Consider the following 27,764-nt stretch of genomic DNA (forward strand, 5'->3'; position numbering starts at 1 on the left):
ATAATATGCAGGATTGCTCTTGGTATGGACTAAGATATTGTGTAGATTGAGTGGGTGACAATACTACTTTGGTTGAAGGGAGTAGAAATTTAATTAGAATATCTTGTAGCAGGTCACAGTGAAAGATATACAGAACTTTAGTGAAGGAAGTGGTAGAGTTGTTTGAAGATTGGGTGATACTGTGTGTCTAGTGGAATATAGTTTTCAGCAAATGTCTCGACAATGGTTACAGCTTTGTTGGTGTTGTAAAAAAGAGATGGGTAGGTATTCTGTTTCTAGACAGGAAGAAAAGTAACAAATTGACTTCTTTCAATTATTTAATTTGTAAAGCTGTGGTTGCAGCTGTGAGTGATAAAATTCTTTCAGTGCTTTGACCAAAAAATTATTTTCACTGTAGGATGTCCCTTTCTTCGATGAATTTTCAAAGATGTTTTCCACCTATAGTGAATGCTGTGTACATGTGCTTGTTCATGGGACAAGGACAGTGTTGTTGATTATGCATTGTTTTGTGACAGTATAATCAATAACACTATAGACTGCAATAATGTCTGTGTCTTGTAAATTATTATCATGTTGATGCCCACATACTAGTATTTTGGTGACAAAAGAAATTCTCTGTGTTATCAAGTTCGATATTACTTCATTGCCCCCAAAATTTTCTGTACCTTGTTTGATTACATTCCAGATTTTGTGCAGTGTTCAGCCAAAAACCTGAAAAAAGAAAGAAAAACAGAACTGTCTCAGTACTGACAGTCACTTTTAAAAAATTCCGCAGAAGTCTCTTGATGGATTTTGGTTTCTGTTCAGCATTCATCAGTCTCTAGTTCACCTAATATTTTTTACCCATATTTTACAATAATTGATATAGCAGGTCTTGTAAATTGAAACATTTCTCATTTATCAACTTGAATAATTGTTAGATGTGCACATATTTAGCATATTATGCTATCCCATATGTGTCCAAGTATATTACTTTGGAGCATTTTATGGTATGATTTGGAGTAGTAATCACATATGTACATTAAATAATACTTACTTCATCTTTGCTATTAAATACAGTTAGTCTTCTTTTCTGCAGATGCTTTATAGTTATATTCTGCTTCATATTCTGCACTATTGATTACATTTATCTTGCATGCTATAGTATTACGTGAACCCTAAAAGCCTGTGAAATAAATTTAGAAACATGTGCATGCATTTTTTAAAGCTGTATTTTTACACTGTTGTCAGATATCTCACCTTACACTTCACAACTCTGTTAAAGATAACTTCTGTCATGGTAGTAATTCGTACATTGTTTCTGCTTCCTTTTGGAATAATTGTGCAGTCTGGTATCCTCAAGTATGTTTTTGTATTTTGTGTATGAATAACCAGCAGTTGTATGGTTCTTTGTGAAAAGTGTCCACAATTCTTGTTAAAATTCTACTTCATTACTTAAATGTTTCATTTAAGTTGACACTCCTTCATTAAATGATTATGTATTGCAGGAAAGTATTTTTTTAATGAAAGGAAACTAACACATTAGAAAAGTGTACTTGGGAAGCTTTTGGAAAAGAAAGTACCATTATGGAATTGAAGTCTTACAAAATTAATTATAATAAAAACAAAGATTCCAAGACTTACCAAGCGGGAAAGCGCCGGCAGACAGGCACATGAACAAAACACACAAACACACACACAGAATTACGAGCTTTCGCAACTGGCAGTTGCTTCGTCAGGAAGGAAGGAAGGAGAGGGAAAAATGAAAGGATGTGGGTTTTAAGGGAGAGGGTAAGGAGTCATTCCAATCCCAGGAGCGGAAAGACTTCCCTTGGGGGAAAAAAACGACAGGTGTACACTCGCGCGCGCACACACACACACACACACACACACACACACACACACACACACACACACACACATATCCATCCGCACATACACAGACACAAGCAGACATATTTAAAGGCAAAGAGTAAGGGCTATTGAGTATAATTAGGCAGGATAAAATGTATGGTAGATTACGGAAAAAGTGGAAGATGAATACAAAGTGGAACTTCTCGTACAAACGAAAAGAGAAAGTAAGACGATAGAGAAGATTTCGAAATGCAACAGAGACAATTACGTTTGTTATTGTCTCTGTTGCATTTCGAAATCTTCTCTATCGTCTTACTTTCTCTTTTCGTTTGTACAAGAAGTTCCACTTTGTATTCATCTTCCATTTTTCCATAATCTACCATACATTTTATCCTGCCTAATTATACTCAATTACATCAAAATTAATTATAAGACAGATAAAATGTGGCATCTTCCATAATCTGCAGTGCATTAAATATTGTGATACCTTCCGGGCATTTGTGTCCTTGCACCAAAAGTTTGTTTTTCATTGAAGGAAAAAAAATATTGGTGCTACAGAATGAACAGAGCATCCCGCTCTCCATGTCCCTGACACACATCCAGGCATATTCAGTAAACTCAGTGGTGAAGCAACAGTGTTGCTAGAAATCAGAACAGCTGAGATTCTTCTGACCATTATTGTAATCTGATATTTTTATTGTGCTGTCAAGTAGCATTCTAAAAGGGAGTTTGTTTTTGAGTTATCTCCTATACTCTGACTTTGTTTAAAATTGTAGCCCTTTTTGTATGTGGATGGGAAAGGCAAGGTGCTGTAAATAAGTGAGTGACACTAAAATGCTGTATTTTTAACAGCATTGATCATAAATGCATGACTAACCTGTAACTCAGGAGGTGATTTGAAGTTTTCACAACAACATTAAACACCTATGATGTGAATCCCATGTACAACAGACCTTCATGCTGCAGGTCTTATTTTCATCAAACATTTTGTAGTAGGTGTGACATCGTGATCATAGCTGTAGTAATTTACCTTCTAGATTCACTGGAAACAGAAAGACTTAAACATTCTTTGCTGCAGCAGTTCAGAAAGAATTCTCTTATTTGTGTAGCTGTTTAAATTGTTCTTTCAGTTGTCATAAATGTATAAAGAAATCATCCAGTGCTGTTGCACACTTCCAGTGATAAACACTTTTGTAATCATTTTATTTTATTTCGTATAAGAGCAGGAACTTACACGACCGTCAACATACCGGTACATATACTTGAACCAGTATATGTAATGTAAATGTTCAGATTTAGAACCACTGGTTTATTTGTATTACCTCTTTACCAAAACCAACTTAAAAAGTAAAATGCAGGAGTTTCACATTAAAAAAAAGACATCCACTTAAATTGGCTGTATAATCTAAAGTCCTTCAGGATAGCGACATGGTTATGGAAGTGTGCTGAGTGCAGCCCATGTTGATCACATGTTGTTGCAGTTGACTTCTGATATCACACCTGCAAGCTTATGTCCTTGCCATCCTCTTCTTTACCTCATGAATATAATGAGGATGCCACAAGAGCAATGCAGTGTGTTCCTGTGTGAGCCATGATGGTATAAGAGATGTGTTGTAATACTCTCGAATCATCTTTGCCCGGAATGTCATCACCAGGTCTGATTAATTTCAGCATATCTCCATCTTTGTGTTTGGATAAGTGTCGCCATCCTGCTTTCAACTTTTGCCTGCTTACTAGTTTGGCGGCATTTAAAGATCTGCTTCTGGTCCTTCTGCATGTAGTCATTAGGGATGGCGGTCATTGCTGAAACAACCAGTTTTCAATTATATTGGTTTTTCTCTATGCCAGTTTAAGGTGAATGTTAAAATCACTCAAAATAACTGATTTTTTGTTTTTTATTCCTAGTATTTCCAGTAATAAACATAGAAATCAGACAAAGAGTGAAAAATTTTGACTTTCTCAGTCAAAATATTAAATCAAATAGACAAATAAAAGAAACTTAGTCTGTCCGTCAATTGCCCCTTTTCTCCAAAAGTGATAATTGGCTGGATACTACAAAAAAAATCACCGTTATTCTGCTGTTGATTATAATTTTTTGAAACTTGCTCAAAAAATCATTTAATCCCGAATCATACCACTGATTGGGCATTACAAATAGTCACTGCGAAAGGGTATAAACTGAGGTCAAACAACTTTGTTTTTTGTGTTAATTTGTTTGTTCTCGAGGGCTACAAGCAGATAAAGGCATATTACGTAGACACAGGCAGCAGACCAGCTACTTTATATTTTTGTTGTATACTATGAACAGATTTTTTGTTAAGTTTTTAATTTATAGCTGCTATCCGTATTTCCGTCCTTTTTTATTATTTCATAGAAATGGCAGATAAATCTCTAATCTTTTAATGCAAATGAAACATTGTTCTTCATTGCTGTATCACTCCATATTTCCATAAAACTGTCGGTGCCATGCAGCAATACGGTGGGTATCTGGTGATGACAGTGAGAGACTGCCGTGTAGACCGGATGGTGGCAAGTCTTGAACACTGCACATACACGTGTACCTTAAGCCACAACACACAGCAACGGGGATATTATTATCTCGACAGTGCTATACCAATTCTTGTTATTAAAATAGCACTGATCAGTTTTCCCATTTTCTGTAATAACACAGTATTTCAAACCAATGCAAATTTTATGAATATAAATTACTTTTAAAGAAAATGTTTGTTTAAAAAAAAACTAAAAATTTTAGCACTGCTGTTATGACTAATTGATATTTTGTTTTTTTAGTTGGTTATAGTAATAATAAAAACCACCTGTTAAAAAGTAGATCAAACAAATACCAAAAAATACCAGTTATTCAGAACCAAAATACCAGTTTTAGTTTTAACTGGTGGATTTTTCCCTATCTAGTGCCCTTTGTCTATCGTAAGTGTCTGCTGTGGTTAACTTCTCTCCTGTTTCATCTCCAGAACTGCTGCAGTGATCTTTTACCAAATATGTCACAGCTCCCCCTCCGCGATTCCTAGTCGTGAACAGAAATATCTGGAACAAAAGTCCTTGATAGGGGCACTATATCGATCTTATTCGGCAGTCCCATAGACTTTAAAGTCTTGAACTTCTAGTTGTTAGTTGTAGAAGCCAACCCTTTTAATGTTGAAGTACTTGAGATGCAAGTCTTTGTCCCACCTCCATCTGCTCCAGTCCCACCAATGCCAACTACTCAGGGATCAACAGGCAGTAGCTGTCTGCATGCTTATTGCTTGTAATTGAGAATGATATACATTTGGAGTCATAGCTATCCAAAACGTTAGTGGCAATGCGTGTTCCTCCAGTGTAACACCTAGGGAGATGGCAGGTGCAGTGATTAGCGTACTGGACTCACATTCAGGACGGCTATGGTTCAAGCCCTCTTCTAGCCATCCAGATTTATGTTTTGCACTATTTCCCTAAATCACTCCAGGCAAATGCCGAGACGGTTTCTTTGAAAGGGCATGGCCAATTTCCTTCGCTATCCTCGACACGATTTGAGCTTGTGCTCTGTCTCTAATGACCTCATTGTTGATGTGATGTTAAACCCAGTCTTTGTTCCTTCCGTCCTTCTCGTGTAGCACGTGGATCCGAGGATGGGCGTGTGAGAGTGTCAAAACTCATTCTCTGGAAAAGTAAAAAATATTTTTTGATAATTATAGCAATAATGATCATCTCTAGATAATAAAAATCTTACACTTTATGAGAAGTAAGCTGTTTTTCAGGTGCACATTAAATATAAAAATTTGAATCCATCCATTTTATCCATTGATTTAACTTACAGTGGATGCAGGAACAACTGAGTTTCTTCCTCCTTTCTTCAAACCAGGCAGTCTTGGCTGTAGTGTATTGTTTTTCTTAAACTTCATAAAGGTACTATCCTTAGTGTGAGATACCTTGTAATTGCAAATTTCCTTTAGATAAAATACAAATTCTTACTTGCCTTTTCTTTTTATTTCCTCAGTCTGATCCGAAACTGAGTAATTATCAGTGGTGCCCTTGTATTTTTATTGATTTTGTTTTTGGAAAATGGACATAAAATCAAAAGTATTACATATGTTTGAGACCAATGGGTGAAATGAAATTGAAGAGGAGGCAAAGAAGAGGAAAGAGAAATTGTGTTAGTCTCTAATGAGGTTTTGTATGTCAAAAGCAAGAGATGTAAAGTAGTTGCCCAAAAAATACATGACTGTGTTTGGAGCTGATACATTGATACTGTGTGAAATGTTGCATTTCGTGAGCAAGAGAACTTGAACTTGTTTCTTCTAATCCAATGAACAGTCTTAAATGATTCAGGAAAATGGAAACTGGTAATTCTTTGCTTTATTATATTCTTATTCTTGTACCAGATGCTACTGGAAAGAAACTAAAATGCTAGTAATTATGCTGCCTGTGTATTTCCACTGTCAACTAGTCATTTAATGTTTATATCAAGTTTCATAGTGTGATGGTAATTAGTTTCTCACTTATAATTCTTTATTTCTTCTTATTAGAAGCAATGAGGAAAATTTATTCTGAGGTGTTGCATTGGTATTCTTAATGATCAGATGGCACCACCAGTGTTTGTTGTTCTCTGTTAAATGAGCAGCACAATCAGTATAAAATTATTGCTTGTATCCTTCCTGTAATAATGAACTGCCTGACTCCCTTAGTCTATGTTCCTGTTGCATGTATATAGATATATGTGGAACACCTGGCTACTTGGCTCCCGAGCTGCTGAACTCGGCTATGTATCCCGACGCTGATGGCTATGGACAGGCTGTCGACATGTGAGTCGTGCACAGAATCTCACCATAAAACATAAACACAATAATGGATACAATCACCCTTGTGTTTTCTTTGATTTGGTTTCCAAGAACAGTGAAGTATTTTCAGATTAAAAGGTAAACAAAGTCACATTCCTACACTTCTAATTTATAAAAAGGACCAGTTTATAAAAATCGTCTTTATCGAAGCAATTATTTAAAATGTTTAGAGTACTTATCAGAAAATTTCCAAGTAATACGTGCTGTAAGGCATGACAATTACTTAATTTAATTAACTGTTACAACTATCTTCCTCTGCAGACCCTGAGGTTTCATTATCTACTTGTGCATTGCTGTGTTTCTGTACACAAGAGAGAAAGAGAATTTACAGATATGATCCTTTCAGAATTCCCCTCCTGAAGATTTAATGGGACAAAGTGCTCTCAGGCATTTATTGACTCGATAGATAAGGAAACCATGCAAAGTGGGATGGTGAATTAATCGTGTGATAAATTAAGAACATACATGGGCACATATGGTTGATTTGCTTTCTGTTGGAGCAGTAATTGGGAATGGGGGGGGGGGGGGGGATGTTTACACTCAAGTGGAAGACAATGAGATGTGATAATGTGCATAGTGGCAGTTATAAGTAGCTTGTGTATTTTGTATGTCTTTTCACTCATGGTATACACTGTTTTAATCCAGGACAGAAAGAAGGTCAGCTAACAGTGCATCTATCATCAGTGCTACAAACACAAAATAACACTAAAATCAGACATTGGAAAAGCACACCAACCAAGTACCCTGTCACAGTTGTACAAAATGCCAGTTGTGCAGTTACATGCCGTTATATGTTTGTATAGCACTGTTGACAGATGCACTGTTAGCTGAAATCTAGATCTGCACTCAAATACAGATGGGATAATGACCGATGCAGACCTTTTTTTCTGTCTTGGATTACATCAGCCGTGAGGCACAATAATTGCCAGGGAATAAAACCTGACACTGTTTTAAAATACCTACCAATATCATCACTGACCAGAAGTAAAGGTTTGTCAGTGCTTGTTGACTAAAAGTGACATATCTATGGTAGTATCTCATTCTTACTGTTCCAGTGTCTCCCACGAAACTGTACACATATCACTCCCGAAACAGCTCATTTGGCACATGGCTATGGCATCTTACATTGTACTGAGATAGCTGCTTTATTCTTGGTGTGTATAGTGTTACTGTATCTGATGCTTTCTGTTACAAAAGACCTACATATAAATAAGCAAATGTTAAAATGTGTTTTAATTCTATGAAAAAGATAAGACTGTTACTCACCATACAAAGGAGATTTTGAGTTGCAGATAGGCCCAACAGAAACACATACACATTTGAACTTTTGGCCAAAAGGCCTTCTGAAGTCAAAAACACACACACACACACACACACAGACAAACAAACCACTGAGGCTGGACTGTGAGCAACTGCACCTGATGGGAGAAGCAATCTGTAAGTGGTGGGGATAAAGAGGAGGCTACAGCGTGGAGGGGAGAATGGAAGGAGGAAGATAGTGGTAGGGGAGAAAGTAGTGCTGCTTGTGGGAGCAAACAGGGATGTGATGGTGGCAGGGTAGGTTTGCTAGGTGCAGGCAAAAGGTTTGGGGGAGTGGGAAGGGGGGCAGAAAAGAAGTAGTAGAGAAGAGAAAAAGATTACTGGTGGCGCTTGTAGAATAGAACATTGTGTGGTGCTGAAGTGGGAGCAAGGGTGGAGATAGGTGGATGAAGAACAGGGACTAGGGAAAGTTGATCTTTGGGGGGGGGGGGGAGGGGGGTTGCTTTGGGAATGTGGGATATACTGCAGGGAGAGTTGCTACCTGCACAATTAAGAAAAGCTGGCTTTGGTAGGAAAGATTCAAATGGCACAGGCTGTGAAGCAGTTACTAAAATGAAGCACACTGACTCTTGGTGACAGTTTGTCGGTGGCTGCTTGTGCAGCCAGCCAGCGTGTTGGTCATCATGCCTGTGTAGAATCCAGCACATTGGTTGCACCTTAGATTGTAGAGCACATGACAGCTTTCACAGGTAGCACAACCTTTGATGATATAGGTGATGCCTGTGACCAGACTGGAGTAGGAGATGGTGGGAGGATGTATGGGATAGTTCTTGCATCTAGGTCTGTTGTAGGGGTATGGGATGGCTAGATGGGTTGAGGAGGACCAGGTGAAGTGAATAGGAGAAAAGGTGTTTAGGTTCTGGGGGAATGTGGATAGGGTGTCTTCATTCTCAGTCCATATCATGAAGATGTCATCAGTGAAACTGAACAACGTGAGGGGTTTGGTATTTTGGGTGGTTAGGGAGGAATCCTCTAGATGGTCCTTGAATATTTTGGCACAGGATGGTACCATGCTGGTGCCCATTGTTGTACCACAGGTTTGTTTGTTTGTGCGTGCGTGTGGGGGGGGGGGGGGCGCTCGGTGTGTGGGGGGGGACGAGTGCGGTGCGTGGGTGTGGGTGCGTGGGTGGGTGTGGGTGCGGTGGGTGGGTGGGTGTGGGTGCGGTGCGTGGGTGGGTGGGTGTGGGTGCGGTGCGTGGGTGGGTGTGGGTGCGGTACGTGGGTGGGTGTGGGTGCGGTGCGTGGGTGGGTGTGGGTGCGGTGCGTGGGTGTGTGTGGGTGCGGTGCGTGGGTGGGTGTGGGTGCGGTGCGTGGGTGGGTGTGGGTGCGGTGCGTGGGTGGGTGTGGGTGCGGTGCGTGGGTGGGTGTGGGTGCGGTGCGGTGCGTGGGTGGGAGTGGGTGCGGTGCGTGCGTGCGTGGGTGCGGGTGCGGGTGCGGGTGTGGGTGTGCACACGTGCTCTATGTACTGAGTAGCAGTCTGTCGTTTTCATAGCACTGTTGTTATTGCATCCAGGATTTTCTGTTGTTTTAACTTACTTTCTGTTTTGTGGTTAAAGGTGATTAAATGTTTTTATACAAAAATACTAGCTCTTAAATTATAATTTTGAAATTTATACATATTTTTGTGTGCTGGCAGGTTTTTTTATATGTTATTGAGGTGACTGAAAATCCTGTTTTTGAAACTTCCAATCACCTGATCAGTTTTCTAATCAGTGGGTCATTGTAACAGCATGTATTTGCTTTTAAAAACTGTGAACAAAACCAGTTCTCCCAGAATTATCAGGAATAACATGGTTGAATGTGCAGAGATTTCTGAAATCCATTTTTGGGGGAGGTGGATATAAATTGTTGAATGAATATAAACTATTATGCACTGTTACACAGCACTCATTTTTTTATTTGTTAAATAAAAATTGTGATTAGTTACAAAGTTCAGAAAATTTTCTTTATGGTTCTTGTATAAAGTGGAAGTTTATTTTAGAATTGTCTCAAGTATTTTTTCCTTTTCATATGTTTACCTCTTTTCTGACAGTCTTCTTCTTGGTTTGTTTATCATCTATTTATTATTTGGACCACTGTCTGAGAATTCCACTTCATCTTTGCCTCCCCTGATCGACGTGAATGCTCTCTCCTTCTTTCTGACCTTCACCAATCTATCCCCCTTTCCTCCCTAAGGAAGGAGTTCAGTGTTGCAAAGCCTAAAGATATAGTTTAATATAATTAGGTAGATAAAAAAATCTACGTACCAAGCGGTGGCAGGACACAATCGGAAAGAAGGTATTATGTTTGCAAACTTCTGGAGCCAGTGGCTCCTTCTGGCTGAAGGACAGAAGGGGAAAGATGATCAGTAAGAACCCCAGGTCAGACGAGAGTTACCAGACAGGATGATGGACATTCCATTCGGTATGTGACTTTTCCAAACTCTACCCTGTCTCTGAAACCCTTCCAGTCCTTTTTCTTCATCCCTTTTCCTTCACCTTCAACGCTTCTGCCAGAAGGAGCCACAGGTTCTGGTAGCTTGCATATGTAATACCTTTTCTTTAAATCTGTGTTCTCCTGTTGCCATTTGGTGAGTAGATTTTTTATCTATCCAGTTACATTATACTGTCAAAAATTTATTATTTACACTGTTAAAGATATCAGTTTGTTATTTAATGTGTGAGCAGTACTTAGTGGTTATTGGCCAGCCATTGTTTCTTTGTTGTCCCCATATTAATGGCGAGGACAGTGATAATTATACTGAATCGTGAATTTATTTTCAAAACTTTTTCTTAAGAGTTTACTTTATTCACTAGCAATTCACCAAGAACATTAAATGTGTTAATCACACTATGTGAGCGTGGAAGTAGTTGCCAGTGGGTAGCTGATGAAAACAAATCAGATTCTTTCCTAAAACTTTTTTAAACAGATTTAAAATTATAATAAAAAAGCACCCTCTAAATATCAAGTTACAATTTATTCAGAGGCAGAAAGAACAAATTCTTTCACAGAATGAGCTTTCGGGCTGAGAACCTTGCCGCTCCCTTTTGACACAGCCGTAGTCACAACAACTTCTGAAAGACTACACTGGTGCAAATCTGCAACACATCAGATTACTTTAAACTAAAAATTTTAACAACTCACACAAGCACATAAACTATGCACCCCATTGGAGGGATAGAAATGGTACAAAACAGTAACATTAAAAGATTAACTTGCCACCGAAAGTGCAACTTGATTTTTTTTAAAAAACTTATACGGTGGAAGGGTGGACACTTTATATACTAAAATGAACATTTAAATAAACACCCACGAAATGCAGTCTTACATAAAATATACAAGGTTAGCCAAACATGCTCTACATTACACATATACCGCCTCTCAAGGCGATAGGCAAGATAAAAACATATTTCAGGAATTCGGCCGTTACACTTCAAGCAATAAATTCATTAACACCGAATCCGACAAACATGACAGAGGCAGCTGTAACGTACGGCAGACCAACAGACAGAAAGACAGTAACTGCTTAACAAATGCGGACGAGAGACAGACGAGCAAGCTGGAGACAAGAGAATGACCAAGAAAACAACTAGAATTTGACAAGTAAATGAAACAACATATCACGAATCACTTAACTTCGAATAAACTGTGATGTCTGGCAAAGACCTGGCGCAGCACCCCCAAAACGCTCTTCCGAACTGTCCGCTGCCAGCAGCTTCAATGGACGCAGGAAGGCACACCAATCTCACGGCGTCACAGCTCGCACCAGCCAGACCGATGTCGTGGGTTGGCTCTTGTTGTTCTCGTGTTGGCTGCGAAGCCACTACCCCTCGGTATACGGCGCGGCCCACTGGACTGACGTGGCGGCCTCACAAGTGCCGACGCGCAAGACGAACAAGTCATCTTGTGTCTCAGTGCACGATCAACCAACCGATCGATCCAACCGCCAGTGACCATTGCCTGAACAAACTCGAGCAGACTGGCAGCCTAACACATACTAGCACTCCGGACTGACTGCCCCACACTGAGCCAGCTGAGCTACTGACTCACTTGTGAGCTCATAGTGCCCCTTAAATGCACGTCAACAGGCAACCTTTCCCCTTTTCCACCAGAGGGAGACACTAAAGCTGTGACTGCCACAGCGGCGCCACCGCCAGAAATGGAGGACGACTGCTTCACACAACGCACTGTGGCGCTATCTTCAAAACAGCAGTTTTTTTCTATGGCGCATATACAATTTAATGTAACTGCCTGATATTGATACTCTCCTGTAGTACTGGCCTGTTGCACTATTAAAAATTGTACAGTCTTGTGAAAGACTGTTATTATGGTTTATTTTCCATTTGTCGCATCATCGAACAAAATAACATGTCTAATAAGTCTGTAGGATACTTGATGTTTTGTTTTTCATTTGCTCTATGACCTCTATGTTACAGTAATTTCAAGCCACTTTGTCATTGTCAATATTATTTTATTTCACTCATTGTTTCACTTTCACTTCCAGTGTGTGAGAAGTAACACTATCTGTTCATTAAAAAAATGTGTGTAGTAGTAGTATAAAATGATGATGTAAATAAAATAGAGAGAAACTTCCCCATGGGAAAAATATATTAAAAACAAAGATTCCAAGACTTACCAAGCGGGAAAGCGCCGGTAGATAGGCACAATGAATAAAACACACAAACACACACACACACAGAATTTGAGCTTTCGCAACCGGCGGCTGCTCCGTCAGGAAAGAGGGAAGGAAAAGGAAAGATGAAAGGATCTGTCCTTTTGCTTCCCTCTTTCCTGACGAAGCAGCCGCCGGTTGCGAAAGCTCAAATTCTGTGTGTGTGTGTGTTTGTGTGTTTTATTCATTGTGCCTATCTACCGGCACTTTCCCGCTTGGTAAGTCTTGGAATCTTTGTTTTTAATATATTAGTATAAAATGATTGATACATATATGTAGAACTGTGTGAGGCAGTTAAATATATCTGGTGTCGGTTCTTCTTTTTCTATTTGTTTATTTTTCCAATTGCGATAAGTTAGAATGTACTTTAAAAAGTAGTTCAGATTTTGGTAGTCTCTAGATTCTTATAAATTTCTAGAGCTGCTATTTAGGATAGCTTCACTCTGTTTTCCATAGACATCCTAATCTGCTTAATTTATTGGTGGCTATATTGATGCAGGAAAAATTAAAAATTTAATAATAATTATTCTTTATTCCGCATTTGGCAATCTATGGATTGCATGGAACTTAAGACTTCTTAGCTTTTCTTTTGTTTTTTTTTCCTCTCTTCCCAGAACCTTTTCATTCTTTCTCTCTTCCTTGGAAATGTATTGTATGGACCCTTTTTTTTTTTAGTAGTCTCTCTTCAAATTATGTCTTGTTTATATCTTTTGACCTCTCCTACCCACTTAGAGATGGACTTCAATTATGTGATGTAATTGAAGATCTTGTTGCTTTGTTTGTTTTTGTCTATGTGCCTTGTTTCCCTAAAATTCCAACTGTGATTTCCATTGGGTGTCCATGATCTCTCCAGTGTATTGTACAGCTCCTCATTTTTCCTATTCTTTCAGTTCCAACAGTAGTCCTCCAGGGCTCTAGAATTTTCCACAGACTCTCTTTGTGTCCTTTTCAAAGTTCTTCCAGCTGTCTTATTATTATTATTATTATTATTATTATTATTATTATTATTTGCAATGGAAGCTATTATGTTTCAGTCTTCAGAGTTTCCATTTTTTGTCTAGAGACTTTTTTTTTCGTCACCTGGTGGTGACTTCAGTCTCTGACAGTACTTCCCATGTGCTAATTTCTTAGCTATGAAAGTTTTTGTTGAAAATGTCTGATGAACATGCACAAGACTTTTCTAAACTCTAGTTGGTCTGCTGGGTGCAGGAGGTGTTCTGTGGGAATCACAATTTTGTAAGTGAGTCTTGTCGGCAATCTGTGGATGTGCCCTAAAATTTCACTCTTCTTCGTCTAATGCCTGCCATGAGATTAGATAGTTTCACAGTTGTTCTCAGGATTGTAGTCTGTATTTATCTTCAGTTCTTTTTGGGCTGAGTATCTTGCTTAGAATTCTGCATTCTTCTTTTCCTAGTATCTTCTAGATAACCTTTTATGGGTAGTGTAAGTGTTTTGCTATTGCACAAGACTTCAGGCTTCATAACTGTGTTTTAGTGCCTGATTTCCATGCATATGGTGCAAATGGACATACATTTTTTGTTGTAGATGTCACCATAAGCTCTCCTAAATTTCTGCATCCGAATTTTGTGTCTTTTTCTTTCCCCCTATACATTCCAGGATTTTGCCTAAATACTTGAATCGTGAAACACTCTCAATTTCTCCATATTATATGATCAGTTTTTAAGTAGAGTGTTTTGAGCAGGTGAATTTGGTTTTTTTGGATGGATATTATGAGCCAACTCATTTAGTCCATTCTGTGAAAGTTTGTCTATTTAATTTCTGTTGTCTCACTGTCTGCAGATTGTATCTGAAAGCTAGACAAGAAATTTGGATCTCTTTCTTTAGGTTGTTGTTATGGGTTGTTTTTGGGGGCGTAGACCAAACAGCGAGGTCATCAGTCTCATTGGATTAGGGAAGGACGGGAAGGAAGTCGGCCGTGCCCTTTCAAAGGAACCATCCCGGCGTTAGCCTGGAACAATTTAGGGAAATCACGGAAAATCTAAATCAGGATGGCCGGACGCGGGGTTGAACCATCGTCCTCCCAAATGTGAGTCCAGTGTGCTAACCATGGCGCCACCTCGCTCAGTCATTCTTTAGGTCTTCCAAGTCATATAGGTTTTCAGTAGTTTTTGTTTAAATTTTCTTTTTCCCAATCTTGTTTATCTTTGTCTGAGAGCAGGTTAAGGAAGATAGGAGACAGTCCATTGCCCTATCAATAATCAGTTCTGATCAGAAATGGTTCTGACAACTCATCCATGAATTTTACTTTGGAAGTTGTGTTGGTGAGTATTCTTTTGATCAGATTCAAGGTTTCCAGGCCGAACCCCTATTCTTCAAGGATGATAAGAGATTTCCAATCTACTGAATCATATGCCTTGTGCATTAAGGAGCATATGATAAGGCTGTTCCTTTGTGATGTGTATTTTAATGTTGTTTTTTAAACAGAATATTTGTTCGTGGAGGTATGTACCGTCTATGCAACTCATATGTTGATCACCAAATGGAAAGTGAAATTGAAATATGCACTGTGACAAATGTGGATGAAAGAATGCCAGAAATCGGCCAGCTGGAGTATGAAGACTAACAAATACATCTCTAGGGCCGCACACGTGTGAACAGCACTGGAAATTATCACTGATGATGCTTCCCAAATAAAAGAAGTGAAACGTGTTTGGCAATAAACAAACTGCCTTCATTTAGCTGCATAGATGGTACATACCTCCACGAATTCAGAGCAACTAAGGGAACGGAAAACAGATAAAAATGACGAGAATGTTTGTTCTATACAACTTTGACGAGTGCTGAATTCGGCTTGATACTCACCAGCTCTCTGGTCAAGTTGCTTCTGAACTCTTTGGAGGAGACATGCTGACAGAATTGTACATTGAAGTGCCAAAAAAAATTGGTATAGGCATGCATATTCAAATACAGAGATACGTAAACAGGCAGAATAAGCCACTGCGGTCGGCAATGCCTATATAAGATGACAAGGGTCTGGCACAGTTGTGCGATTGGTTACTGCTGCTACAAAGGCAGGTTATCAAGATTTAACAGAGTTTCAACGTGCTGTTATAGTCGATGCACGAGCTATGGGACACAGCATCTCTGAGGTAGCGATGAAGTGGGGATTTTCCCATATGACCATTTCACGGGTGTACCATGAATGTCAGAAGTCCGGTAAAACATCAAATCTCCAACATAACTGCAGCCGGAAAAAGATTGTGCAAGAATGACAGCTGAAAAGAATCATTCAACATGACAGAACTGCAGTCTTTCCACAAATTGCTGCCGATTTCATTCCTGGGCCATCAACAAGTGTCAGCATGCAAACCATTCAACAAAACACCATCGATATGGGCTTTCGGAACTGAAGGCCCACTTCTGTACACTTGATGACTGCACATCACAAAGCTTTATGCCTCATCTGAGCCTGTCCACACCAACACTGGACTGTTAATGACTGGAAACATGTTGCCTGGCTGAACGAGTTTCATTTCAAATGCTATCAAGCAGATGCACGTGCACAGGTATGGAGAGAAACTCATAAATTCATGGACCCTGCATGTCAGAAGGGGACTGTTCAAGCTGGTGGAGACTCTGTAAAGCTTTGGGGCATGTGCAGTTGGAGTGATATGAGGCACCTGATAGGTCTATTTATGACTCTTGACAGGTGACACATACTTAAGCATCTTGTCTGATAACTTGCATCCATTCATGGCCATTGTGCATTCCGATGGACTTGGGCAATTCCATCAGGGCAGTGTGACACTCCACATGTCCAGAATTGCTACAGAGTGGCTCCAAGAACATTCTTCTGAGTTTAAATGCTTCCATTCCCCAACATGAACATTATTGAGCATGTCTGGGATGCCTTGTAACACACTGTTCAGAAGAAATCTCCAACCCCCATACTCTTAAAGATTTATGGACAGTTGTGCAGGATTCATGGTGTCAATTTCCTCCAGCACTAGTTCAGACATTAGTCGAGTCTATGCAACATGCCACGTCGCAGTGTAGCACTTCTGCGTGCTTCCAGGGACCTTACATGATATTAGGCGGGTGTACCAGCTTCTTTGGCTCTTCAATGTATATGGGTCCTTCATGTCTTCCCTTAATATGTGATTACTGCAGGTATTTTAAGATTTTTTTTTATATAGTAAGATTTTCTTAATGTTTTTGCCATTGGACATACCAATGCACAATTAAAAGTTTGGTTAAATATTTTATTTAAAAAAATCTTTTTATTAGTATCTACACTCCTGGAAATTGAAATAAGAACACCGTGAAGTCATTGTCCCAGGAAGGGGAAACTTTATTGACACATTCCTGGGGTCAGATACATCACATGATCACACTGACAGAACCACAGGCACATAGACACAGGCAACAGAGCATGCACAATGTCGGCACTAGTACAGTGTATATCCATAATTCGCAGCAATGCAGGCTGCTATTCTCCCATGGAGACGATCGTAGAGATGCTGGATGTAGTCCTGTGGAACGGCTTGCCATGCCGTTTCCACCTGGCGCCTCAGTTGGACCAGCGTTCGTGCTGGACGTGCAGACCGCGTGAGACGACGCTTCATCCAGTCCCAAACATGCTCAATGGGGGACAGATCCGGAGATCTTGCTGGCCAGGGTAGTTGACTTACACCTTCTAGAGCACGTTGGGTGGCACGGGATACATGCGGACGTGCATTGTCCTGTTGGAACAGCAAGTTCCCTTGCCGGTCTAGGAATGGTAGAACGATGGGTTCGATGACGGTTTGGATGTACCGTGCACTATTCACTGTCCCCTCGACGATCACCAGAGGTGTACGGCCAGTGTAGGAGATCGCTCCCCACACCATGATGCTGGGTGTTGGCCCTGTGTGCCTCGGTCGTATGCAGTCCTGATTGTGGCGCTCACCTGCACGGCGCCAAACACGCATACGACCATCATTCGCACCAAGGCAGAAGCGACTCTCATCGCTGAAGACGACACGTCTCCATTCGTCCCTCCATTCACGCCTGTCACGACACCACTGGAGGCGGGCTGCACGATGTTGGGGCGTGAGCAGAAGACGGCCTAACGGTGTGCGGGACCGTAGCCCAGCTTCATGGAGATGGTTGCGAATGGTCCTCGCCGATAGCCCAGGAGCAACAGTGTCCCTAATTTGCTGGGAAGTGGCGGTGCGGTACCCTACGGTCTTGGCGTGCATCCGTGCGTCGCTGCGGTCCGGTCCCAGGTCAACGGGCACGTGCACATTCCGCCGACCACTGGCGACAACATCGATGTACTGTGGAGACCTCACGCCCCACGTGTTGAGCAATTCGGTGGTACGTCCACCCGGCCTCCCGCATGCCCACTATACGCCCTCGCTCAAAGTCCGTCAACTGCACATACGGGTCACGTCCACACTGTCGCGGCATGCTACCAGTGTTAAAGACTGCGATGGAGCTCCGTATGCCACGGCAAACTGGCTGACACTGACAGCGGCGGTGCACAAATGCTGCGCAGCTAGCGCCATTCGACGGCCAACACCGCGGTTCCTGGTGTGTCCGCTGTGCCGTGCGTGTGATCATTGCTTGTACAGCCCTCTCGCAGTGTCCGGAGGAAGTATGGTGGGTCTGACACACCGGTGTCAATGTGTTCTTTTTTCCATTTCCAGGAGTGTATATGTCCTCAGCCAGTGTACGTTTCCAAGGTCCTCCATAATCTTATTATGGGCAATTTTTATTTATAAGTGAGCAAGTCGCTGTATGCCACTAGTTTGTGTTCTGTATTAATTTCGATGGCTAGAGCTCTATGATCCAAGAGAGAGTTTTCACCATCTATTTAAATTTGTAACATGATCAGTGTGCAAATCTGTGAGCCAAGTGTTATTCTGATTAATGACCAATTTATAGGACATGGTAACATAGCACTGTTACACGCCAGAATACCTAAGATAATTTACATTATAGCATACAGAATCTATGTTAACATCTGCTATTAGTACATTCTGTTTTTTATATGTTGAGAGTTAATACAGAAGTTCTCTTAAATGTTGAAGTAATTAATCTACATTACTGTTCAGTGACGTGTACAAGCTAACTATTACTAAACTCCTTTTGTCTAGCTTTATAGCAAAATGACTAAGCAGTCCTGGCTAGAGTACAAATATGAGGAGATTAGAACATCTAGAGGAAAAATAGATACAACCTATAGGAATGTTAGAGTGCTCTTCATTGAAAAGAGAAGCAGCTATATGAATATCAAAAGCTCAGATGGAAAACAATATAAAGCAAAGAAGGGAAAGCTGAAAGGTGGAAAGAATATATAGAGGAGCTGTATAAGGGAAATGAGGGTAAGGTCATAGATATGGAAGAGGACATAGACTGAGATGAGATTGGAGGTATGATATTGAGAAGATCAAATAATTTACGGGGTTGCTGCCAGGTGACATCGTCGACCACCGCCAGTATTTCAACAGGAGCACACCCTGCCATTCTCAAGGCATAACTGCAAGGAGGAAGCAATGTGCAAGGGAATTTAATACCTCGGTTCACAGAGGAGAAACAAGGAAGATACCACACACACAACAAGTAACCGCAGAGTCAACACACAAACCACAGATAACCACCATCAGAAATATCGATGGTGACTATTAATCAACAGGTGAGGTATCACTAATTCTGTCCCTCTGGTTTTTTTTATGAGAGACAGAGCCTGATTCCAAGCAGCATTTAAACAAAATCCACCATCGCTGTTCATAAGGTTTGTTTTCAACAGCTTCCTTAATAGCACTATCCCAATAGCTGGACGTGCAAGCCACAATCTCTGTATTGTTGTATTCCATAGGATGACCGGTGTCAAGGTAATGTTCTGCAATAGCGGATTTACTCGGCTGTTGTAAGCATGTGTGACACTTATGTTAAATACTCCGTTCTTCCACAGTCCTGATTGACCAATATATGACGTGGCACAACTGTAAGGAATACGATAGACACCAGCCTTTCACAAACCAGGATCACTTTTTACGGACGCCAACAGGGCCTTAATCTTAGAAGGTGATTGAAAAACACATTTCGCATCATATTTCTGCAAAATGTGGCCAATCCTGTTGGATTTGTGCGTAAGGCAAAAAGATCGTAGACTTAGATGCCACTTCGTTGCTATCGTCACTCACCCGTTGCACAGAAGGCCGTTAGCGTAACGCACGTTTGATCTGCCTCTCTCTATAACCATTCTAACGAAAGGTGACTTCGAGATGTGATAGCTCAGCTGCCAAACTTTCAGGGTCTGAGATAACGTGGTCCCTGTGAACCAAGGTACGAAGTACTCCTTGATGCTGAGCTGGATAGTGACAACTATCAGCTCGCACATACAAGTCAGTGTGAGTAGGCTTCCTATAAACAGAATGTCGCAATGTACCATCAGTCTTCCTTTTGACCAACACATCAAGGAAGGGAAGGCATGCAATCTTTTCCACCTCCATAGTGAACTGAATATTCGGGTGGATTGAATTCAGGTATTCCAAAAACTGGTTTAAATTCTCACTGCCATGGGGTCAAACAACAGAAGTATCATCTACACATCTGAAAAAACACGCAGGTTTCAAGGTCACTGACTCCAATGCACGTTCCTTCAGGATAACAACATTGCTCAACTAGAGTGACCAGCATGTTCTCCAGACATGAACCCTATCGAACATGCATGGAATAGACTGAAGTTGGCCACAATTGACAATGGGCTTCCCATTGCAACTCCATCCGTCTGTTCGTAGTACTGACCATTGAATAAAAAGTAAGTGGAAGTCAGCACATGTCGAAACAAATTTGTTAACTCGACACCAAACTTAACCTTAATTAGCTGCAACGAATCAGAGAGAGGAACGTGAGTGAAAAGAGAAACCACATCAAATCCGACTAAAATATCAGAGTCATTCAAATGCAATCCCTGCAATTGAAATAAGAAATCCGCAGAGTTCTTAATGTGGTGTTCACACCTACCTACTAGTGGGCTCAACAAACTAGCAAGATGTTTAGCTACATAATATGTCGGAGCACCAATATTAGAAACAATAGGCCTCAACGGGACAGCTTCTTTATGGACCTTAGGGAGACCATATACTGTAGGTGGTACCGCACAGTAAGAATTAAGACTCTGGATAGTCTCCTGTGACAAAGAACTTTTCTTCAGGAGATTATTAGTCTTTCTCTCAACATTCTTAGTAGGGTCAGCACCGATTTTGTGATACACCAAATCAGAAAGTAGACACTGTATCTTTCGAATGTAATTGTGCTTGTCCAACAAAACAGTGGCATTCCCCTTGTCCGCAGGTAAAATAACAATATCAGAATCCATTATGAGTGAACGTAAAGCAGCCGCCTCAGCTGCTGTAATGGGCGGATACCAGTCAACACATGACAAGCTTCCCTCTTAACCTCTTACGGAGCGTCGGAAGGTAGTTTATAAACAGCCTGTTCAATAGAACTGATAAAATCAATGACTGGCAAACTCTTAGGTGTCGCTGCAAAATTCAGACCTTTCCCCAGCACAGACAAAGCTGCGTCGTCAAACGTTTTCTCCGTGAGATTGATCACAGAACATCAAGAATTAAAATTAGAATTAGACACTGAGCCATGGACACGTTCAAACTTCACCGAATGACGAGCAATTACAGCTTGAGATTCCCAGTCAGACTGCGACCAATAGGCACCATCCATCCACCCAGTCCCAAGAAGATTCAGAAACATTAGACACCATCATTAAATGAAGCTGAAATAATTCCTTTGAAACAAAATCTAAATGCCGGCGAGTATAGTGGATCCTTTCATGAACAAGAAGAGCTCAAACCAGCACTTTGCTTGATGCAATTGGTAGCGGGAGAAATAATATTATGCACAACCTTAGCAATTGTTGGAACCACACTATGATTTCGACATTTCAGTAAAAACGATAATGCCCATTCCAACCTTATTCTACTGCTGCAAAGTTTATCCAACCTCCGCAAGCAACGATACATATCCTCCCCGTAGAGGTAAACAATGTGAGACGTCACCTGGGAGCAAACCCTTAAGTTATTTGAACATTCAATTTGCCGGGAAAAGTTAAGGTCTCACATTGTGAGAAGACTTTGACAGAGCACTGAAAGACCAAAGTTGAAACAAGGCCTGTGGAGTAGATGACATTCTGCCAGAACTACTGATATCCTGGGGAGAGCCAGCTATGACAAAATTATTCCACCTGGTGAGCATGACATTTGAGATAGGGGTGATACCCTTAGACTAGGAGAAGACTGTAATAATTCAAATTCTGAAGAAAAATGTTGCTGACAGGTGTGAATATTACTGAATCAGTTTAATAAGACATAATTGGAAAAAACTAATGTGAAAATTCGTAGAAACTGATTTTGGAGAAAATGAGTTTGGATTCTGGAGAAATGTGGAAAGATGCGAGGCAATACTGGGCCTATGAATTCTAATAGAAGAGAGGTTAACCAAAGGCAGATCTATGTTTATAGCATTTGTAGACTTGAGGAGAGCTTTTGAGAAAGTGGACTGGAATACATATTAAAATTCTGAAGGTGTCAGAGAGAAAATACAGGGAGTGAAAGGCTATTTACAATTTGTACAGTAACCAGATGGCAGTTGTGCGAGTCGGGAGTATGATAGGGAAGCAGTGGTCGGAAGGGTGTGAGAAATGCTTGTAGCCTATCTCCAGTGTTATTCAATCTGTACATTGAACAGGCAGTGAAGGAAATTAAAAATATTGAGAAGAAATTAAAGTTGTGGGAGAAGAAACAAAAACCTATTTTTGCAAAAAGAATTGTAACTTTTTCAGAGACAGCAAAGGACTTGGATGACAAGTTAAAAACAATCCTGATCCCACTCCTAATGATCCAACTCCCCAAGACACTATCCAAATTGAACCCTGCCTGCAACAGCTCCGTCCTCCATCACAGCGGGACCCACCTCCTCTTCCTCAAAATCACCCTCTCCAAACCTTCCAGGAATTTCTCACTTCCAGCCTTGCCTCTCAATCTTCCTTGAAAAACCTTAATCCTACTCCCAACATCACCACAGCCGAATCCCAGGCTATCCGTGATCTGAAAGCTGACCGATCCATCATCATTCTTCCGGCTGACAAGGGTTCCACGACCGTGGTACTTGATCGTCGGGAGTATGTGGCTGAGGGACTGCGTCAGCTTTCAGACAGCTCTACATACAAAGTTTGCCGAGGTAATCCCATTCCTGATGTCCAGGCGGAGCTTCAAGGAATCCTCAGAACCTTAGGCCCTCTACAAAACCTTTCACCTGACTCCATCAAACTCCTCACCCCACCGACACCTCGCACTCCTACCTTCTACCTACTTCCTAAAATTCACAAACACAAACATCCTGGCCGCCCCATTGTAGCTGGTTACCAAGCCCCCACAGAACGTATCTCTGCCTACGTAGATCAACACCTTCAACCCATTACATGCAGTCTCCCATCCTTCATCAAAGACACCAACCACTTTCTCGAACGCCTGGAATCCGTACCCAGTCTGTTACCCCTGGAAACCATCCTTGTAACCATTGATGCCACTTCCCTATACACAAATATCCCGCACGTCCAGGGCCTCGCTGCAATGGAGCACTTCCTTTCACGCCGATCACCTGCCACCCTACCTAAAACCTCTTTCCTCATCACCTTAGCCAGCTTCATCCTGACCCACAACTTCTTCACTTTTGAAGGCCAGACATACCAACAATTAAAGGGAACAGCCATGGGTACCAGGATGGCCCCCTCGTATGCCAACCTATTTATGGGTCGCTTAGAGGAAGCCTTCTTGGTTACCCAAGCCTGCCAACCCAAAGTTTGGTACAGATTTATTGATGACATCTTCATGATCTGGACTCACAGTGAAGAACAACTCCAGAATTTCCTCTCCAACCTCAACTCCTTTGGTTCCATCAGATTCACCTGGTCCTACTCCAAATTCCATGCCACTTTCCTTGACGTTGACCTCCATCTGTCCAATGGCCAGCTGCACACATCCGTCCACATCAAACCCACCAACAAGCAACAGTACCTCCATTATGACAGCTGCCACCCATTCCATATCAAACGGTCCCTTCCCTACAGCCTAGGCCTTCGTGGCAAACGAATCTGCTCCAGTCCTGAATCCCTCGACCATTACACCAACAACCTGAAAACAGCTTTCGCATCCCGCAACTACCCTCCCAACCTGGTACAGAAGCAGATAACCAGAGCCACTTCCTCATCCCCTCAAACCCAGAACCTCTCACAGAACCACCCCAGAAGTGCCCCACTTGTAACAGAATAATTCCCGGGACTGGATCAGACCTTGAATGTGGCTCTCCAGCAGGGATACGACTTCCTAAAATCCTGCCCCGAAATGAGATCCATCCTTCATGAAATCCTCCCCACTCCACCAAGAGTGTCTTTCCGCCGTCCACCTAACCTTCGTAACCTCTTGGTTCATCCCTATGAAATCCCCAAACCACCTCCCCTACCCTCTGGCTCCTACCCTTGCAACCGCTCCCCGGTGTAAAACCTGTCCTATGCACCCTCCCACCACCACCTACTCCAGTCCTGTAACCCGGAAGGTGTACACGATCAAAGGGAGAGCCACATGTGAAAGCACCCACGTGATTTACCAACTGACCTGCCTGCACTGTGATGCTTTCTATGTGGGAATGACCAGCAACAAACTGTCCATTCGCATGAATGGACACAGGCAGACAGTGTTTGTTGGTAATGAGGATCACCCTGTGGCTAAACATGCCTTGATGCACGGCCAGCACATCTTGGCACAGTGTTACACCGTCAGAGTTATCTGGATACTTCCCACCAACACCAACCTATCCGAACTCCGGAGATGGGAACTCGCCCTTCAGTATATCCTCTCTTCTCGATATCCGCCAGGCCTCAACCTCCGCTAATTTCAAGTTGCCGCCACTCATACCTCACCTGTCTTTCAACAACTTCTTTGCCTCTGTACTTCCGCCTCGACTGACATCTCTGCCCTTACTCTTTGCCTTTAAATATGTCTGCTTGTGTCTGTGTATGTGCGGATGGATGTGTGTGTGTGTGTGTGTGTGTGTGTGTGTGTGTGTGTGTGTGTGTGTGTGTGTGTGTGTGTGTGCGAGTGTACACCTGTCCTTTTTTTCCCCTAAGGGAAGTCTTTCCGCTCCCGGGATTGGAATGACTCCTTACCCTCTCCCTTAAAACCCACATCCTTTCATTTTTCCCTCTCCTTCCCTCTTTCCTGACGAAGCAACTGCCAGTTGCGAAAGCTCGTAATTCTGTGTGTGTGTTTGTGTGTTTTGTTCATGTGCCTGTCTGCCGGCGCTTTCCCACTTGGTAAGTCTTGGAATCTTTGTTTATATTTTCTTCCTATGTGATTCTAGTGACTTAAACACATTCTAAGGATGTCTATGATTATGAATGAGCGATAAGGATTGCGGTAATAAATTCTATGTATTTTAGGTCAGTTCTTATTTCCCAACAAATTAAATTGCAAATTTTTAAAGTTCTAAATTGAAATATAAAAAACGAGAAGCAAAACAAAGAAACTCTACCTAAAGATCAAAATCAGTTTTCTTGCTCAACGTGAAGAACTAAATTATGGTTGCCAAGGAGTCTAAAGCATATCTTCTCAAAAAATAAAAATCATTCTTTTCTCAACTGGGGTAGGAAATACTTGCAAAACTTGTTCTTTTTGTATTGTGCCTTCATTAGGGACATAGGAAACACAAATACCTTTCTGCTGCTGTTGTGTGGATGCAAGAATTCCACACATACTTCCCTTGCACCAACATTTTAGGCTACTCGAACATGCATACTTATATGCTCCTTTCCATATGTGTATTTATATTCTGAAACAACAAAAGCCTCTTTGTTTTTTCAGCAGTAAACATTTCTCTCCTGCTGGAAGTACTGTTACTTGCTTTTGCACTGTTTTCATTTTCATGGAAGTGGCATCTCATAATTGATTTTCCAAGAGAAATGCCTATTTTGCAGCAGTGGAGACTGTCAGGGTTATTTGGAGGCTAACCAACTTCTTTGAGCAGTTTTTCGAAACTGGAAATCCATGCCTCTCCTTTCTCTGCTGTCCCTCATCATTATCAGACAATTTCCATAAGTATAATCTGAATCTAATGGGATTAGACCTATGGTATGAGATCCACTCTTTATGCTTTTTGAGTTGCTGGAAATTTAGTCAATGCCTGCTTCAGAAGAGGTGGAAAAGTTTCCTTCGAAATGGTCTCGTGAGTGTACTTCTTCCTTTCAGTTAATAGAGCTCACCACTATTTTTCTTCATTTGTCTGAAGTAGCTGGAAGAGGTGGATGCTATTAGGGAGAAGAAGAACGAATAAAATACTATTCTGCTCACACTCTTTGATAATGAAAAGAGACATGTGAATGGATAAATTGTTCCCAATCATTACTGTTGGTTCATTTTACTTCTTTACATAGAGCAAAGTGATTGTAAAGAACCAGTGTTCAGATATGTGTAGATAAAACTATCCACTCTTTTTCCTATTGAAATGTGTTTCATGTTGGCCATCTTGCCACATGTTCCACAAATGCTCATTTTCATAAGGAATGTATGAAGGCAGTGGTTCACTGCTGCTGCTATCATTATCAAAACACTAAAATTTGATGAATCCATCAGTTTTTCAGCATGTTTACTCCCTTGTTTTGTAATTATATGCTGGTGCCCGGATCATCTGACATAGTTTCATCTTAGTTGAATATGTTGCTAGGTAGGTGATTTTCCAGCATTGGCATATCAGAGACACACATTTTAAATGGTGGTGGCATTTTTATTTATTTTATTTATTTTTTTCACTTAGGTGAATGGAGAGATCTGAATGCCACTTAAGGAATAAATGTTCCCATTCTTCTCCTACGAAATTGTTAGAAAAGTTCTACTTTTTTATGCCACATTTATCAAACTAGCCTTTCACTAAGAATCCTGTGTCCAGTTTAGTAAAAGGAAATCCCCAATATGCAGCACCCTGGATACCTTGCCTTAAAATTTCTTCTTCCTCACTGCTTGCCCTACCAATTTTTTTGGATGTATTTCCCGCACTTTATTTTGTAGGATTGATCTAGGTGTGCCATATAAAACACATGCTTTTCTAGATGATAATTTGCCACACTGAATATCAAGAACAGCTATATGTAAGGGTCTGGGCCATAATTAGGCCATGCTTTAGCACCTTCCTTGCTTCTATACATTTTCCGCATTGTCTGAAATCACTCCACACAGTACACAGTTTTGTAACAACCATCATTATTTTATAACTTTATTCAAAAAAACATGACAGATTTATAGACCATTTGTGTAAATGCCATAAGCTATTGATATTGTTGACAACTTCATTGTATTTAAGCTTAGTGTTGCACAATCTAGCTCCAAAAGTCCCTGCCCCCCTGTCTGCATACCAGGCATCCTGCATAAGACAAGATGGCGACTTTAGTGTAACAAAATTCTTTTATTATAACAATGAAAACAATCAAATTTTGACAAAATAATGTAAGTGGATTCATAAAAAAGCTACTCACCAAGTGGCAGCAAAAACACACACAAAGGGTTATAACTAGGCAAGGTTTTGGAGCCAGTGACTTTCTCATCAGCCAGAAAGGTTGAAGGGGAAGGAAGATGAGCGCAGGAAAAGGACTGGAGAGGTCTAGGAAAAGCGGTAGATTTTGGGAAAGTCACACAGAACTAAGAGTCAGGGAGACTTACCAGACAGGATGAGAAAGAAAGACTGATCCAATTTTATTACTACATAGCCGCAGTTCATGCATACAGTACCTTGACCAGTTGTGACTAGGTAGTAAGACACCATCAGATGTTTTAATTAAAGAGAAAACTAAATAAGAAGTCAGACTAACATCTCTATAAAACTATATGCACTTGCAAATGTTACATAGTATTTTGTCAGCTGAACAAGCCAGGAGAGGGGCACTTAATGTCAACATAACTGGGTTCTGACTGATGAAACTGAAGGCTTAAATAATGCTATAAAATTGATAGCTCTTAAAAACCATGAATACAAGATTAAAAATATTCACAAAAATTTATTGTGAGAATGAGTCTTCTCGGAGTGCAAACTGGTAAAAAAATACATGTGTTAAT

At 40.9% G+C, this 27,764-nt stretch overlaps 1 protein-coding gene across 13 annotated transcripts in view; it reads left to right on the plus strand.

Annotated features, from left to right (window-relative positions):
* Positions 1 to 27,764, plus strand: part of LOC126284114 (phosphorylase b kinase gamma catalytic chain, skeletal muscle/heart isoform) — a 143,693-nt gene that overhangs the window by 63,205 nt on the left and 52,724 nt on the right. For 5 of the 13 annotated variants that reach the window (XM_049982779.1, XM_049982784.1, XM_049982789.1 and 2 more), the window contains exon 6: positions 6,542 to 6,632. The exons of the other annotated variants lie outside the window; for them this stretch is intronic. In XM_049982779.1, coding sequence (XP_049838736.1) covers positions 6,542 to 6,632 — 91 coding nt within the window. The remainder of the gene's footprint in view (positions 1 to 6,541; positions 6,633 to 27,764) is intronic. 13 annotated transcript variants of the gene reach the window in all.

This window comes from Schistocerca gregaria, chromosome 8 (genome assembly GCF_023897955.1).
Source record: "Schistocerca gregaria isolate iqSchGreg1 chromosome 8, iqSchGreg1.2, whole genome shotgun sequence".
Lineage (NCBI taxonomy): Eukaryota > Metazoa > Arthropoda > Insecta > Orthoptera > Acrididae > Schistocerca > Schistocerca gregaria.